Source organism: Nothoprocta perdicaria, unplaced genomic scaffold, assembly GCF_003342845.1.
Source record: "Nothoprocta perdicaria isolate Ctin4 unplaced genomic scaffold, notPer1 scaffold_62, whole genome shotgun sequence".
NCBI lineage: Eukaryota > Metazoa > Chordata > Aves > Tinamiformes > Tinamidae > Nothoprocta > Nothoprocta perdicaria.
The window spans coordinates 182158-200381 of NW_020455888.1; the positions used below are offsets into that span (position 1 = coordinate 182158).

The 18224-nt window shown below is 38.8% G+C and overlaps 1 protein-coding gene across 3 annotated transcripts in view; it reads left to right on the forward strand.

The window, feature by feature from the left end:
- Positions 1-15593, forward strand: part of SGCG (sarcoglycan gamma) — a 75348-nt gene extending 59755 nt beyond the window's left edge. For all 3 annotated transcript variants that reach the window (XM_026049860.1, XM_026049861.1, XM_026049862.1), the window contains 3 exons: positions 1210-1282; positions 13596-13719; positions 14353-15593. In XM_026049860.1, coding sequence (XP_025905645.1) covers positions 1210-1282; positions 13596-13719; positions 14353-14526 — 371 coding nt within the window. In that variant the 3' untranslated portion in view covers positions 14527-15593. The remainder of the gene's footprint in view (positions 1-1209; positions 1283-13595; positions 13720-14352) is intronic.
- The last annotated feature ends 2631 nt before the right edge of the window (positions 15594-18224 follow it).

An 18224-nucleotide genomic window follows, 5' to 3' on the forward strand; every position in this document is an offset into this window, starting at 1 on the left:
ATAGCTGTTAGCTCAGCAGTACATTTTCCAGGAAAGTCACTAATGTGTTCCTTTTTAATATCATTTCTTGATTTCTTTTTTTCCTTTTTTTCTTTTACCTTTGATAATCTCTGTGCTTTCCCCAGATTTTCCTTGTCTTTTTCCTTTTATTCCACATCATTCATTAATCATGCATTTCTCTGTATCTTTTTTTCTGGACATCTGATTCCTCAAATACTTTCATCCCAATATCATCAGATCTCCCATAAAAGATTTTTTTTCTCTTGCTTGCATGTATATTTATATTTAAAATGTTAATTGCTACAAATTATGCACATGCACTAATATTACAGCAAACATATGTGTGCATGGAATTATACATGCAGCTGTTGGCACACTCGTACTTTCTTACTTGCTACAGAATTTCCAGAATGGATGCATGACAGTTTAGGGCTGTATCTGGTAAAATGTTGAAAATGGACTTAATAGTTTGACTCTCCAGGTGGAATCCAAAACCCTAATTTAGTCRTTTAGGTTCTAAGTATAGTACATTTTGAGAGCTAACTACCTCTGTCTATCAACCAAAACACAGAGCAAAAAATGAAGCTAACTTAAGCCAAAATAAAACACTAAGCTCCAGCGTGTGGTGAGTAATTCTAATTTTTCTAGAGTGTAGATGCCTAATTTAAACGGAGATGACTACAGAAAGATATATCTGTATATCTCTAATATACTAATGCAGAATTCCTTCCTGAGGGTAATTGTCTGTTTTAATTTAAAGAGCAGCCACCAAAAAGCAATCATTTATAATATCATATTAAATTGCATTGTCTTGCCTTTCTGCATTCCTACCTGAAAAGCAATTACGTATGTGAATCCTACAAGACTGAGAAAAGCAAGCGCTAAACTTGGCCTCCCAGATTTTGGTTGTGCGCTATATCCACAATATAGACTCCAGCCCTAAGGTAGTTGCTGGATTTTAGATGCTTTTTTGAGATCTCTCGGTGATTTGTCTGTATCAGGTATGTTCTGTGGGCTGGGGTTGCTGCTGGGCTTTGCTAGGATTTCAACTACTCTCCTGCTGTCATGTTGTGTTACAGGGACACTGCTCTTTAACTATCAGTCTAGGTTTTCCTGTTTTAATTTCTGACATCAGAGTGGCCATGCAAATCACTGTAGCTTTTTTCAACATTTTAACCTTTACAATATACTSTTTTTCTTGTTTTTCAGGGCCCGAAGGAGCACTTTTTGAACACTCTGTAGAAACACCGCTTGTGAAGGCAGAGGCTTTTAAACAGCTTAGGTAAGAAATTCTACATAAAACAAATCTGATAAGTTTTGATGAGATAGAAGTCATTTATTTAGTTCTTATTTAAACTTTATCTTAAAACAGCTATGTGGTCTCAAATGACATCAAATTAATTTTGGTGTAAATTTTTCATCCKTTCTTGAAAAGTGAATTCATTGGAAGGAAAGTATTCTGATTTACTGAAATGGCCTATAAAGTTCTCTTGTATGCATCAGTACTTGGTGCTGTTCCTGTTTAATCATTTCACCATATAAACAAGCTTGATCTAGAGTGTTGCTATCCCTTAGCAGGGCTCAAGTGTATTCCATTAAAATCCCTCCTGGTTTCACGGGGATACAGAGATTTTGCCAAAAGTTTTGATATCAGCTACTTTAATATCAAGAAAATGCCTACATGACCATATCAACCACGATGCTTATGACTGATTTAATGTCTGTTTGAAATCCAGACCTACTAACTACCTGCTTTACAAACCAGGTTAGCCTCACTGTAGGAAAAAAGTGATATCTTGGGAAAGCTGAGCAATGTGTGCTGAACTAACAGACTGCATGTGAAACTGGCCCAGAGCAGTTTCAGAAAGTCTTGTTCCTATGTTATTTTTGTTGTCTTCACAATCAGTGACAAACCAGAAAATAGAACAAATTTTTCAGAGGGCTTCCTAGAGGACTGAGAAGCAAATGCATGTGTCTGCAGTGCAGGTGCAAAGTCAGGACAGAGACAGAGAAAATGAAATGATAAAGCTCATACTGGATGAGGGGTTAAGTAATCCTAAATGTCAATGTAAGCAAAATGCTGCTGGGAAGAAGCTGGGAARAGCTTACCAATTAATTGCAATTTTATAATGCTTTATAAATATTCCACTTCATTCTGTGCTGTAGAACCCCAGAACTTACCTATTGAACGACACTTCAATAGAAACTCTTCAAGTGCAACTTTAAGTCATATATATTTCTGTTTTTTGTTTGAAAATACACTTCCTTCCAAATTGAGGTAATTGAGGTAATGAGAACCAGCTTACGGATTACTGTAAAACTGTTAATGYTCATAATTTTTCAATTCATATCGTATGAAATGAGGCCACATTCTCTCTATTCGGATTGAGAGCAGTATTACAAGCAATGCTGGCCCAAATGGCCTTCTGAATTACGCATTCTAGCCCAAATGCTGAATTTCCAGAGAGTCTGCTTTATTGGAAATAAAATGACAAGTGTGTTGGAACATCTCTTTTTATAGCTAAGTAATGGAGACAGAGCAATACCCTGGTATTACTGTGGCCAGTAACTCTCTTTTCATTCCATAATTTAAAGGAAACATATAGAGTCCTTTTCAATTTAATAGACTGCATTCAGGGCTCAACAAGAAAGAGGAAGAGAGGTGTTTGCTTTTACTTCCAGTTAGTAGGGAAGAGCTGTAATAATGAAGTCTATACCTCAAAACTGAGCCCTYCCACCCCTGCCAGCCCCCTCCTCCACTACATTTAAAATAATTTTGTTTAGTTTTGAATTCCCTTCCTGGAGTTCCTTTATACCTAGTTTGCCTTCATAAAATTCATTAAGGTTTTACGGCTTAAAAACAGGATTTCAATTTCAACAAGGGTCTGCCAAACATCAAAGTTGCACTTTTAAGTACCTGCTTCCCCTGCACCTCCTGGAAGGYGGCAGATTGAGGAAGATTCTTGGAGTAGTAAAGTCCTAACTGTGTTCTTGGTGACATCAATACTTAAATTAAAGTTAGATGTATATTATCAGTATATGGGTGCATTTGTCAGTGAATGCATATATTCTGCAACAGACATTAATTTCACTTTTTTATGACTCCTCCCTCTCAGCTCTTTATGTAGTTTTACTTTATCCTTTTCATTGCCCATTCATAATATGATTTTCTTTTCCTATTGAAATACAAGTTTGTKAGGACTAAATTGGATAATAAGACAGGGAGAAAGGTTTAAAGATTTTGTGGGCATATGGATAAGAATTATGATGGAAATCTAGAAAGAGATATACAGAAGACAATCAGGCTAAAAAGATTTTGCTAAAACATTATTTAATCATATTTGTGATACTAATGCTTACATGCTAATTGCATAAAAGTACCATTTGACTAATTGAAGAAAGTGATTTTATTTGCATTCATTATGCAAATCAAAAGCCCAGTCAATCAGACTTGAATGACTTACATAACACAAAAATAAGTCTACAGTTGTGAAGCAGTATTTTTAAAGCATCTCCTCTCCCTGACTAGTGAGACGTTTTACAGCAGTATAATTTTTATAATCCCTAGTGTTAATTTGCTTGATATAAATTTCCACTCTGTTCCAAGCTGCCAATTTATCTCTGAAGTAATATCCCCTTTATTGAGAACTGCAGTGTGCAATGCTAACATGTATAAATTCAGACAAAAACAGGAGCATTGGCTTTTGTGGCCTGAGCAGACACACATTTTAGGATAGCGCATTTATCAGCCCCTTGCCTCTCTAGCCAGAAAGCATCTGAGGCATGCCCACATGCACCCTCTTTTGAGATACCATCATCACTAATCTGGGAATTAGTGTAGTTGTGGAGACTGTAAATGCCTTCTGGGACTCCTTCATAGGAGTTCTCCTTCCTAACCTGCTACAGCTGGTTTGCTGTGGCAAAGACCTTGATCTGCAAGGCTGCAATGGTCCCCTGTCCCCGTGTTCAGGCAATAAAGAGGGTGAACACATGTTCCCAATATGTGCGTGGACTGCAAACACTACACATGTGCTCTCCACAGGGATCAGCACGGAGGACAAAGCCTTTGGTGGCATCTATATAAACATTAACATCCCTGCATGGGATAGCCCAGTCCTGATGYCCCGCTCTGGCTGGTCAGTATTGGAGCCTGTTAGTGTGATATACACTCACACAAAGTGTGAATATACATCTCGCCCAGGAGATRGTTAGGATTTAATAAGAATTTAAGATAGACTTCAGGAATGAAACAGAGGCCAGTCACACATGTGGCTCATGTCCTTCCTATAGCCTCTGCTCTTCAGAGGGGATCGTTTAACCCATTAAAAATCCAAATAATTTGTGTCTGCTGTTTGTAGGAGACAGAGCCATTTACATGGTTTCCACAGTTCCTTTTCTGKTAGCGCAAAGACCAAAGATGCAAAAATTTCTCCCCATGAACTATGGAGCTGGATACACGACAGTGTCAGACTGTAAAATTGCTGATTACAGCGTCCTCCACCAGAGCAAAAGCTACCATGAAATCTTCATTAGTTGATTGTCTCAGCTACAGCAACCTTGCAGATGACCAACGAGAGCTCCATTCGTACCTCTGCAGTTGCGTGGTCACTGGTCTAAGTTGTAATACTGAACTTGGTGGAGCAGCCAGTGAATTCTTTTTCACAGTTGGGGTAGGACCTACCTGCCCATAAGGCCAAGCCCTCATCCCTGGTGGGTTTCTGCTCGTAGCTATTTGCAGAACAGGTGAGTGTTGTGACCTGCACACAAGGAATAGTTCTAGTTACTTAGAGTGCTTCTGTGTAGTAAAGAAAGAGACAAATGTTCCTGGTAACTAACTAGAATTCTACAACATTGGCTCATATAGTGCCAAAGTAAAGTTTTATAATCCTGTAAGTTGTTTTATAGTACAATTTAAAGTCATGTGAAAAAGGTAGTTACACTGAAAACATCTGTGATATGCCAGATTTAATCATGTTCACTGATGCCTTGGTCTTTTTTAATTACCTTGAGTGCCAGCACATTATAAAATTAAGGTCATCTCAAGAGACCACTTCTGAATTAACTGTACTTACCCCTCTTTATCACAACTGTCAGTCTGGGGAGAAGCTGAGGTTTCTATTTTAATCATACCTCTGTTCTGATCTTTAGTCTCCATTCTTTATAAAATCTCTACCTTGAGTGATGGTGGAGAAATAGGCAAAAATATCTCGGTGTTTAAGGCTGATAGAGCACTAGTAAACAAACAACCAAGTTGTAATAACCAACCTCCGATGTTTTTGAATAGGTTATAGTAGTTGCTTTAAATTGTTCTTATAATCTTTTGAAAATATCATTAAACGTATGCAGTTTTATTCTCTTTTCAAGAGAACATATAAATGTATTTCTCTTAGGACTTTATTTAATACAGCCCACGTAAGATAAACCCTGTCAACCCAAACCTAGGAACTAGGTATTAAAATCTGAGTTTGCAACTGTGTTTGTGCACACGGATCACCCCAAAGCCACAAGCAGGGTTGACATACGATGTGCAAGTCCCTTTAACCCGGAATCTCATAATTGAGCATCTGATGTAATTCACTGAAAATTTAGAACACAATGTGACACAAATTTAGAACATAGGGTACTTAAAAAAAAACAAAAATGGGATGATAAATGTTTGCTTTAAATTAAAGGGAAGGAAAATATAGTGGAGAACATACTAGCTCTTCTCTTCACACACGTCAATTTTTAAGAATGACACATCGAAAGAAATAGGGCACATCAGGGACATGCCAGTTATCCCGAGCATAAGACAAGCTGAAAACAAAAACAAAAGTTGCATYTTCTTGGCTTATTCTTTATGTTTTCCTCATTATGTGCAAATCTGTTGATAATTCGGTACACACTTCTGTTATATTGCATTCTGATTCTTGCATATTCAGGCCACATTCTCACAAGGGAGTCCTAGAGGAGCTCTGTGCCCAGTGTAAAGAGGTATGTCTTAGATGCTCACCCAGTTTCAAAACTCCCTTCTCTGGGAACGCAAACACTCATTCAAGATTCATTCATTTAAGTGGCAAGGGATGGTCCCACAGGATGCTGCACAGATGCCTTCTTCAGAGAGGCTGATGTCCCCAGAGCTCTGCCTGGGTTCACCACTGCTCCAGAAGTAGTTAAGATGGAACCAATCTCACCTCACTGAGACATCTCCTGCCAGATCTACAGCAGGGATATATGAGGGAAATATGATGATTCATATCCACCAGATCTCTGCACCTTTTTATGGAAAGCAATGGATACTGTTAGGGAATTATGTGTTTTATATTAATAGAAATCTAATATATATTGGATGAATTACGTCTTTGCAGTGCCTGTTTCTGTGTGTCACTGTGAAGATGCACTGGAAGGGATCACCACTTCTTACCATAGGCAACTGCAGCTTGGAAGTCCTGACTCTGCTGCAGCTTTGTCTTTTGAGGAAGGAGATGATTCCATTCTATCTACCTAAAATCAAGATCTTTGTTTCTAAATTTATAAAAACTCACAATTCTCCTATGTTCACTAAAGACTTTGGTAATAAATTTAAAATACAGTCTTAATGGCATAACTGTTTGCTATCAGCAATGGAATGGAGAGTCTTGGGCGTTTTGGGTGTCTCTTTTGGGATCTGGAAGGAAATGTGCTTTCACGGCCCATGAAACTTAGGACGCAGTCTCTTTTCAACCCCCTTTTAACACCTAAAGCCTGCTGAGTGAATTTTCTCTTTAATGTGGTGGTGAAACTGAGCATGGATTACTTCAACCAGAAATAATATTTAAAAATATTATTAGCAAATGACACAATGCAGTGAAAAGGATGTATGYTTTTCACTGCTTGCAAAGTTAAACATAAGGCTTCATTCTGAGTGTCATCGTGGATCTATTACTTAATGGAACTCAGTGATTATTTGTGACATAAATCCTGGGTCTTTCTCTTCCACCACCTTCATGTAATCCTGACTCCATTGATCCCAGTGGGACTTTGTAACTTCACGCTCATTTATTCCAGCTAAGCAAAACAAGCCCAGCTGTGTTGGGCCTGACAGCTCCTTCCTGAGACCTGGCACAGAGGGAAATACTCAAGTGGCACCAACAACCTATTTTTCCCCTGCAGGGTAGAGAMCGCAGCTCTGAAGTGGCTGAGTTATGACGTGCTCCTCGCCCTTACCACGACACACATCTGGGAAGGGAAATCTAATAATACCTTTGTACTCTGCAGAAAACTGGCTATAAAGATAACAAATGCCTTAAAAAAGTTAATTTTCCTTGATCTCACAGACTTCATTGCAAGTTTGAGAGGGTACTTTGCAAGCTCAGCAACCATACTCTAATATCAACACTTTTATACCTTGTTGACATGAGATAAAGATTGTTGGTTTAAGCTTTTTTTTTTTAAAAAAAAAAAAAAAGGCAAATACTTGCTGAAGAGCAACCCTGCAGGGATGTTACACACACCATGAAAAAGCCCCTTGTTTTGTTTTGCTGCTCATAGTCCTTTGGTAACAAGCACCAGTGCTTCACCCATTAGGACTCTCGGTGTATGTACATATAAAAATGTCAAGAACGTGAATGTGCCAAGAGAAGGCTCACAGAAACAGCAGCGCCTGCAGCGCTCCTGTGAGATTCTTCCAAAATAGCTCTGCTGATATTGAAGTATTTGGGATGTTTCAATGGCTTTCAATGTGCATTTGTGTCGATTTTTAGAGGTTAGAGATGTTATGAACTGGCAGCAAAGCCTAGTACATTTTGAGACTTTGTCAAGTGGYTGGACCCAAAGTGATTGACCTTCCAAAATGACAGTTCCCTTAATGCATTTGAGTGTGAAGCAAGAAAGACTTGAATTCAAGAAAAAAAAAAGGTGACTTTTTAGACATAGGCTAAAATAAACTGCTCAGTATTTTATAGTCTCTCAACTACAATAGAGCCTTTGAAGATACAAAAAAGGCTGCAGAATTAGCAAAAGAAGAGCTGCTTTTTAGTACAGCTGCCAAACAATTTTTCTTGATCACAGTTCCTATGTATCTAAGTACACAGCTCTGAGCAGAAACCCCATAGTATAGAGCTCTGAATTAAACTGGACTCTGTTCCTTTTCTTCTRATATCAAAAAGCATTTCTGTATTTTCACAAGATGCTGGCAATTTTCTTTTTTATTGCTTCCACAGTAAAAATTATTTTGCAAAGATGTATTTGGTGTATCTAATCATTCTAATATTAAATTGCAATTTATTACTATTATAACTTTTCCTGAGAATTTTGAAGGAACTGTAAAAAGTTCATGTTCATTTTTAAATCTCATTTTGTTCTGATTCATGTAAAATACACTCTYTTACATATTGCATTTCATCCTGACATTTCTTCGTTTCTTTCTAATTTCAAGACAGCATTATATTCCCCTAAAAGTTAGTATTTTTTTCTCCCTATATAGTTAAATCTCTTTGAACAGCCTTAAAATGGCTCTTTTTGAGGGAAATAAAAATGAAACATTTTACTCTGACTGTAATCTTTAGGGGATAGAGATGAGTTCCCTGTTGTGACTTGGAAAATGCTGAATATACCGTGTGTACAAAAGTAATCCCAATTTAAAAAATAATAGCCTAACATGGGATTCAGTGTAAATGAGCTCTCTGTACTGACATTAGTCTTATTGAAACAGAATATGTGTCCTAATGCAGACAGTTCCAGGAGGAAAAATGCCTGGAAAATGAATTCTTTGAAATAAAGTACAAAAATAGGGGGCATCTAATTTAACCATTGACCAACTAATGGACTGGACAGAGTAAAAATGGATGCTGTTTTTCACCAAATTTATTTCATTGTAGTTCATCTAATTTTTAATCAGTGAAGCTCCGTATCAGTGGAACAAATGGAAAGACTGCAGCACTCAAGCAGAAAGCAAATATCCCCCCTTAAATGTAAATGAGAAATTCAATAAATATGGTGAAAAATAAGGCATGTCAGTCAGCATTTAAATGATTTGCAGTATTTATATCAAATCAGGATTTTGTGTCCAGGTATGACTAAACAACCTCTGTGTTTTCTTTACTATGCAGAAGCTGATTGGGGAAGCAGATTTAATGTTATTAGTATTTTGTATTTTTTGATGATTTGTAGAGTATTTGGAGTTTACTGTTGAGTACTGCTGATACTTCCATGTCCTTTAGATAYAGAATGTTGTTTGGAACCTGCTTAGAAACTCTTACTCGCCAAGAGATGTGATTTTAGGAGGCATTATTKTGAATACAATTTTGCAAAACAAAACAGAAGTGAGACTGAGGTCTCAGTTCAGCCGTTTTGACCATTTTTGCCTTTGAATCTGCTGGCAAACAATCAAAAGCTTCAAGGCAGAATGACAATATCCACAGCTCTGGGTAATCATATTCTTGTTCCCACATTCTGATCACCCTCTCTTCTTGCCCGACCTCAAAAGGAGAAAGCTGCTGGAAATCAGTGAATACGCATGGGWTTGGCCATAGGCACCAGTGTAGGTCTGCTGCTTGATATCCACCTCTACAGTTCAAGCATAGAAAAGGCATTTCTGCCCATCTTCCCTATAAAGAGACAACATGGTTTAAAATCCCGTCTATTAAGCCATAAATAATGACACTTTTTTTCCTGTGCAGCTAGTATATGCTCAGATCATGGTATACACTTCTCCAATGTCTGTGGATCAGATATTGCTTCCAAGATAACCATTAAGACAGTATCCTCCCATTCCCTTCCAAAGTTTGGCATACATTCAGAGTAAAAGAAGCCACACATAATATGGATGTCAAGTCCTTAACATCTGGGTTGTGCCCTGCAGAACCCTTGCTTTTGCACCACACTGATTGCATGGGAGCTGCCACAGTAGCAGAAACTCCTGGTCTGCCTTCCCAGATGAGACACAGGCTGTGGTAGATGCCTCCTTTGAGGACACCACATTATATTCACTAATTCCTCCAGGTGATAAAGATCATCTGTCCATTCTACTCAATTAAATGTATATATCTGCAATTTTGAAAAAAGATTAACTCACCGGTAACTATATAATCCATCAACATTCTATGACCTGAATTCAGGCAGACATCACACAAAGCATGAAAATGCTGAGACAGTCAACTGTGCTGTTGATACTGCCTGTACACCCCTCAGCGCTTGCAAGCGGACTTAATGTTTTGCCAAGACCTTTGGGGGATGTACATTACCTTTTTCTCCTTTTACTCTACTGTCTTCCCCCTTATATTGCCTAGGGAATGGATCTCAAAACTTTGAGATCAGCTAGTATCTGCACACAGCAGAGCACCTGCTTGATGATGAACTAGAAGACCCAGCGTGCAGGGCCACTTCCCCAGGTCATCTGCTCCAACCAGAACCACTGGTCCCTGCTCATAATAAAGCCCCTTTTTCTTAATTATTCTCTTTTAAATACCACCATACACMATCACTGCAATGCTCTATCCATACTTTCTGACGGATCAGTAACAAGGGAAGTCACTTGTCTTCAGTACCAAGCAGAGACTAAGGCGACATATTCAAATTCACAGTTCARTTTAGTCACATAATATCTGAATTTGAGACACTTAACCTTTGAAAGCCCTATGCAGAAAAATGTCAGCATTGTTATTGAATTTACTTTGCTAAAATCTCATGCATAATAGTTCCAGAACACTGTAAAATCTCTGCTCAAGCTCCAGTTTGGTTTCCACTGCCAGGAGGCACCAGAGACTTGCTTAATTAAGTAAATCAGCCCTTAGTTCATCTGGAAATAGGAGCTGTATAAATAGYAGAAACTTCAAATGATGATTAATATAGCAAATTCAATTCTGCCATGTAATTTAAATTATATATAAATCAGATCATAAATCTGTAAGTGATTTGGCAATCTTTATGCTTCTTGTCAGCATTAATTTTGGTAAAAAAAATACRTCTCTGCTGTTAGACTGCTTTTCACATGCCAAAGTCTGATATGCTCTTCAGAAATCTGTCGCAGTCTCCTTTCTTCYAATACTCAACAGATGTTAAAAAGAAAAATTTATGCCTACATATACATGATTTATGTAGGTGAATTGATTTACAAAAATACAATCTATTTCAATGYTTACAGCTTTTTCCTAAAACAAACTAATGAAAAAGTTGTGTTCCTGTCATATACAATTTAAATGGCAGTAACTTATGAAAATATATGAAACTAAAAAAAATTCAAAATATGAATTTTGATTAATTTTTCATTGTATGTTGTATATAAATCTCTAAAAATAACCCCATGAAACTTCAACTTCCCATGTAAGTCACACAGTGAAAAAATAAAAACTCCATAAAAGAGAAATTTAAATATAAGGATCTAATGCAAAAACAAAAGGAAAAAAAAAAGTAAAGATTGTTAAATTGTGAAAATTACTTAATAAAGATTAATAATAGTAATATTAATCCAACAAAGTAACAGTCTGGCTGATGCAGAACAGCCTAGTGCTTGTACTTGCCATGATCAAGATCAAGGTCTCAGAGACCTGAGACTCTGGGATCAGGTTTTAAATTCCTCTTATAGATATGGCCCTAATATGCTCCCGCTACCCACTGCTCAGCATATAAATGCTCAGTGTGGATGTTAATCTCACTGAAGGTCACACAGATGCTTCTGCTTCCTCAGAGAAGCATTTTCAGGCCKGAATCATTTTCAGCTCTTGGGGTATAAAAAGAAGTGCCAGTGATCATGCTCACCTGCCAACTTCTTGGTGCGGCAGAATCAAATTATCCTCCATCGGGATATCAGCTCGATTTAGCTATTTTGCTTGGAGTTCCTTAAATACAACTGGAGTTTTATACAAGCACAAACTGACTTCTCTGGAATTCCACTTGGACTGCACTAACTGCAAAGAAGGAGCTGAAGTAATTCAAGGAAGTGATGTCCATGGGGCAGCCCCATGAGGATGACCTGGGGAAACCTCGTTCCTCTTAGAGGTGATCGGCAGGCAGCACCTGGACTCACTGAGACTTACTGGGCCTGGACTTACTGAGCACCTGGGCTTACTTACTAGCGAAGGAGTGGCTCAGGGCAGGCTGCTCTGCTCACATGTGGTGCATCTGCTGGGCCCGTGCACTCCTGTGGACACAAATACACATGCACAGGATGAGGAGAGCTGGTGCTTGCCTGGATCTGGTGTCAGATGCAGCACAAGGGCATCCAGGGAACGGGAAGCAGGACAGAGGTCTGTGTTACAGATACAACCTCTGTTTCGCTCAGAGAAATTACAATTTCTCCTGACCTTGTTTCCTCCTCTCCTGCTATCTTGTCTCCAGTGCTGGAATCAGAGACCTGTCCAACTTTCCTCTCTCCTGATACAAGCAGCTTAGCTCCTGTCTGCAAGGTCTGAACTCTCTTAAAAATTATTTCAAAACAGACAATTTATTAAAAAAGAAAATAGCCATGTGTGTTCAGGGCAAAACCAGCATGTGTCTGCACAAAATAATAATAATAATAATAAATGTATATCTGCTTCCCTGTCTAAAACGCTGAGGATTAAATAATCTGAGGGAAACACAAGGTCCTTGGATTCATTTTCTCWAAGACAAAACCAAAATCAAAAGAATATGCAACACGACCGGGGAGAAAGGGAAGCTGCCTGATTAATGGTGGCTGATAATGAAAAATAGAGGCTGGTGTCCTCCACAAGAGTGAGATAATATTCAGAAATAAAAGAAAACATGGAAAAAATCCAGTACTGTGGAGTTCCCAGTGCGTGCAGCTCTTCACTAGGCCACCCTCAGAAGCAGCAGTATAAAGATCAGCTTGTTGCCRAGTTTGGAGTTTTCCTTTCTTTCCCATGATTTTTATCCTTGATGTTGGTTGTGGAAATTACGCCAAAGCTCTGAAGAAACAAGACCTTATCTCTCCGGAAAAATAAGTAAATAATCAATCCATTAATGCTGCAAAGTTGGTGAGATGCAGTGATTATTCAGCTAATAACACAGCTAATGCAGTCCCTTCCTGCCACCTTGTGGCACTTCAGGGTTTGCCACTTTTCTTTATATTTGAACTTTTTACTTTTCTTTTRTTTGAAACCAAGCTATTGACTTTGCTGACCTTAAATATGAACCGGTATCCAGTTAAACTACACATATGCACAGGGTGGAATTTTGGCCCCAGTGACAGTCCAGGCAAAACTTTTGCTATTTAAAAGCTTTCCATATTGCAATGAATGCCTTAACTTCAATAGTCTGTATTGTCATCAATGAAAACAAATTCAAACTAAAGGATGTAAAAGTGGATTCTCCTTTTTAAGGAAACAAATTACAGTTACACTGAAAGAAAGCTCTGAAGTAATTTTAGAGGGTTTGTACTTACGTGTCCCCAGCATCTGCGTTATGATTTGAATTCACCTTTTTGTTTATTTATGTATAGTTTGGAATACACTAGTGCTTAAATAGCTACCTATTTTTTTGAGTCTAGCTAAAGAACAAGGAGACTGTCGTCTTTCATGGGACTTCAGGCAATATCTTTCAAATATTTGCTTATTCCACATTTAATTATGATTCAAAATAAAGAAATGTATGAGGAGGAATAAAGGAATGTACATCAAATTTCCCATGTCTGCTTTCAGATTGGAATCGCCGACTCGGTCTTTGAGCATGGACGCACCAAGAGGAATTAATATCAAAGCACAAGCTGGGAATATTGAAGCTCTTTCCCAGATGGATATCAAGCTGCACAGCAGTGACGGCGTGGTGAGTGCGGGCCTTCCTGTCTCCATGACTATGGTCCATCTTGCCAGCTGGTTGTGTCTCAGACCATTACATCTTTTATTAAAGTTCTACTAATTCAATTCTTTGGATTTTAGGAGATGGGATGTTTTTAAGAACTGAATGGTGCCAGCAGTAATGTATTTATCAGTCAGATTAAATAATAGCATAAATTGATCTAATGTTCATCTCTAGCTAAAGCTTTGATAAAGCTCTTATAAAGCTCTGATGCTGCTAATGCCAAGGCCTTTAGGGGCATTTTTGGGCCAGAGGTAAGAGATTCAACCTCAAAAACCTTTGGATTTCTGGAGAGAAGAGCGAATCTCTATAGAAATCTTGAGGAGCTTCCCCAGCAGCAACCGCTGTGCTAGAAATGCTGCCGTCTATCGACCCRCTCTGGCGGGTCAAGGAGGGAAAGGCAACGCGTCCATCCCGCTCCCAGGCTCCTGCACTTGCCTTGAGAGCCCAGGCCCTGGAGCAGCTTTGTGCACAACAGCTCCTGGAGGCAGCTCTTCTCACGCCACCGTCTAGACATAGTCGGGTCGGGCTCTGGAAACCTTGCTTCTTTCTTGCATAATTTTCTCCATCAAACTCATTGTCCTGCTCTCTCCCGTGCAGCTTTTGCTGGATGCTGAAACYGTGCGATTGCCCAAGTTGCCGGAGGGAACAAGAGGGGGATCGGGTATTTCTCAGGGGCTCTACGAGATCTGCGTGTGCCCGGATGGAAAGCTCTACCTGTCAGTGGCTGGCGTGGGCTCCACGTGCCAGGAGTACAGCCGCGTCTGCCAATAAAGCACCAGAAAATGCCACATATTCCCTTGCTATTYGGAGTTTTGTATTACTACTAACAGCGCGTTACTGAAAGCAGAAATTTGAAAAAGAAAGCACTTCAGGAAATGAATCTGTACCTAGAAACCTGGACTGCAGGCTGGAAGGAGCAGAAGAGCACAAATGCCATCTTAGCTTCAGAAGAAAGACTCAGATTAAATGAAATTTTCCCCAGTACCATTTGAAATCAGCCATACGGAGAGCCCTGAGAAAAAATAACAGGAATRTTTCCAACTCTGAGCTATTATTCAGTCAAATGATTAGGTCATTGTTAATATTTTTGAGCCTCATTGTGTTTTTCTCTCACTAAATGTAAGCACTTGCTGCATTATTGGGTGAGATTCACTTGAAGGGATTACTTGAACTATTTCAGAAGACAAAGTGTTATTTGGGGAACTCAGAAAGTGCCAGGAAATGGTCTATGCAATTTTGTTCTTGCAATAACATAAAATATGAAAGAAAATGTGTGTGTATGAGTTCTGCGCAAAATGGGTTCATTTGTTGATAGCTTTTTATTTTAACTTGATTTGCTCATTACGGAGAGCCACATAAACAACAAACTATCAGAAAAAGCTCCAGAAGTTACACATTTATACCTTCCTGTGTTTTCAAAGCTGTTAATTGTACAAAAGAGAATTGTTAGTATATTTTATAATAGCAATAGTTCATTGTACTGCCTGTACCATCATACTCATTTAAACCCTTTTATATTTTAGGACATGCTTATCTAACAAGGYTATTTGCTCTGCCAGCTGGACTAATGAAAAGCAAACAAAATCTTTAATGCAGCTCGAAACTGCTTGGGCTCTGAGAGAGAAAAAAAATCCTTTTTTTTGTTGTTGTTGCCKGCAGGATTTGGTTAAGAGGACTGTGTCCATCTGCAACTGTTGACTGATATTTCTGATCGAAGTGGGACCCCATCCCAAATGGAGACTGTCAAACTATTATTTTTTACGTTAGGACTTTGGATATAGAGTAAATGCTCACCAGAGTTGCCAAACCATTTATTGACTTTGTAGAGGAATACAACTGCAGACCCATGTCCCTGTACACTGAAGTCACAAATAAATTGTTTGCACACCTCTGGATAGCAGGATTTGTAATTAATAGCCTCTTGTTTAAACCTCATGGGGTTTTAACCCCTTTGATGCTATTTTGTATATATTTGATGATACTATTACCCAGTTAGGAACTGCTGTCACACAGTGCCTTGGTGTTTATTTACAATAAAAGCTGAAACAATAATCATTATTAAATCAGTGTCCCTCTTTTAGAGGAAAAAAAATCCTTCTCAAGGCAGGAGCAAGCAGAAGAACAAACTTCTATTAAACTCGCTACTTTGGCTCTAGTGGACCATCAAGGAAAGCAGCACTCAGTCAAGACCCAAATACCCACAAAAAAAGACTATTTGAGGGAAGAGCTCCCCGTTAACAGTATCTGCTACTACTGTGGCAAAGCCCTGGGTAATCCCTGCCATGATGTTATCCATCGTTGTCCATGGATGACGCTGAAAGTGCTCGAAATTAGCAGGACGCAGCGTCCACATTTGATGCGACCTAGAAGAGCTTCAACAGGGAAGAGTCGGCTGCATTTGTGAGAGCGGGGATTTGGGGACCCTTCAGGCAAAGCAGGCCAATGATTCAAGGTCTCCTGGGTTATGTGGGGAGTGCTCAGATTGTTGCCACATTGCCTTAAGTGTAGGTAAATCAGATGAAATTCCCTCTTTGTGGGTTCAGACACCCACCTTCAGGAGCGAGGCCTGGGCTGTTAGCCCGAGAGCTTTCCCATGATATAGGCTTCACTAGAACCTCACCTCAGCATTTCTTTAAGGTCAGCTTAGGAGGGCTCAGCTCGATGCACAAGCTCTTGCAGACCACATTATGAGCAGCCATGCAATGCAGAGAAAGCCTGTGCGTTATCAGGAAGGATGACAAAWTCCAGACATTGTCAGATACCTACAAGTTATCACTGCACATGACCTGGAAGGCTGTAGCAGTCTCTCATAGGTCTAGTATGACAGCAGCACAGGAACTTCAAACCTTGCACTATTCAGCCACTCAAAGGTGCATGAATTATCATGTTTCTGGCTATGAGGGATACATATATACTCACTTCCACATGCTGGCAAACTGCCCATTCACCTAGATTAAGCCTTCAATTTTAGCCCTATCTTGAAAGTAAGTGCATTAGCCACAGCCTGTCCTGCTCTGTCCTGCTCAGCAATGGAAACACAAAGTTTTAAGGTATGTATTTAAAGTTTTCACTTTGGAGGCACATTTTAAAAAGCGATTTTCCACTAAACAACAGAGCAAGGGCTGGAACCCAGGTTTCCCACATACCTAACCCCTAAACTATCAGGTATGTGGGAGCAGYGACAGTTGAGCCTCTTCCACTGAAGTTGCTCTTTTTTGACACACGTAAGTTCACAGGTGAATCCTGGAGTAAGAGAGGACACAGATCTCCTGCATCCTGGGCCAATCCACYGTCCAAATCACTGATTTTTATCTGCTTCAGTTCTCATTCTCATTATGCTACAACACTGACATGAAACACAGTTGCCCCACTTAAGCTGTGAAGGCAAAAACTACAGGTTTTAAAGAGCGTGGGTAGCAATTTCTTTTSTTAGTGAAGAACATTTGGGGGATTTTTTTTGTTAATTTACGGTGAGCAAAGAAATAAAGCTATTGCTAAAATTAGTGTAATCAGCTGCTGCTACTGCCTGAATTGTTCTTGATCATCACTAAATTACCTTTTCTGGTATTTCTATATGGGCATCTTTCCATGCATCTCTAATACTTGTTAATTATCATTTCCATTTGAATCAAACAAAAAYGTTACAAAGCAGAAGAAAATTATGGCACGGGAAAATGAGAGTTTGCACCACTCTAGTTTATTTTGAAAAGTGTCATGCAAATGGAAGAAAAATATACTACGCAGCATCGTGAGTTGTATCTTTTGCATAGATATTTCTCCCCTGCCCCCACAAAGAGTAATTTACAGCAGATTTTCTTGTAACTGGGATTATTACACAAGGAAAAATAAAGAGAACAAAATTATAGCAAATATTGGAAGTGGAAAACACAATTCTCTGTTTTCATTTCACAGTCCTTTAGTATTTATATTTGTCTATACAGCTTTATGCAGAAGGAAACTGCAATTACCTGAAAACTGAGTTACTGAATAAACTTTATACATTTGGAAAAGTCTCTTTCTCCTTTCAYGTTCAAATAAACCACAGCTTAAATAAACATTTAGGGTTGTTTTGTTCTTTTTTTTTAAAGAAAAGTCGTTTATAACGTGAAATGTCCATGATTTTAAAGCATGAATACCGAATCACGACCACAATTGCAAAATTATTTTTCAGCATTTAGAATATACTTTACAATTGGTTCTCTACTGGATGTCCAGAATTCCTTTGTCTTCATCTGTAGTTAGCGAAATTRAGCAAAAAAGTTGCCAGTGATACCAGTTATCAGCCAGGGTTACCAAACCACAAAAAGCAAATAKACTGGATAAAAATCTCATTGACAAAAACCTCCAAGGGACTAGAATGTAACCTTCACCAAATGCAAACATCTACATTCATTTTCTCGGGTTTAATTCCTTTTATCCTATTTATTCTTCACAAGAAGCGCTTCTGCCCACATCCCACCTGGGCTAAA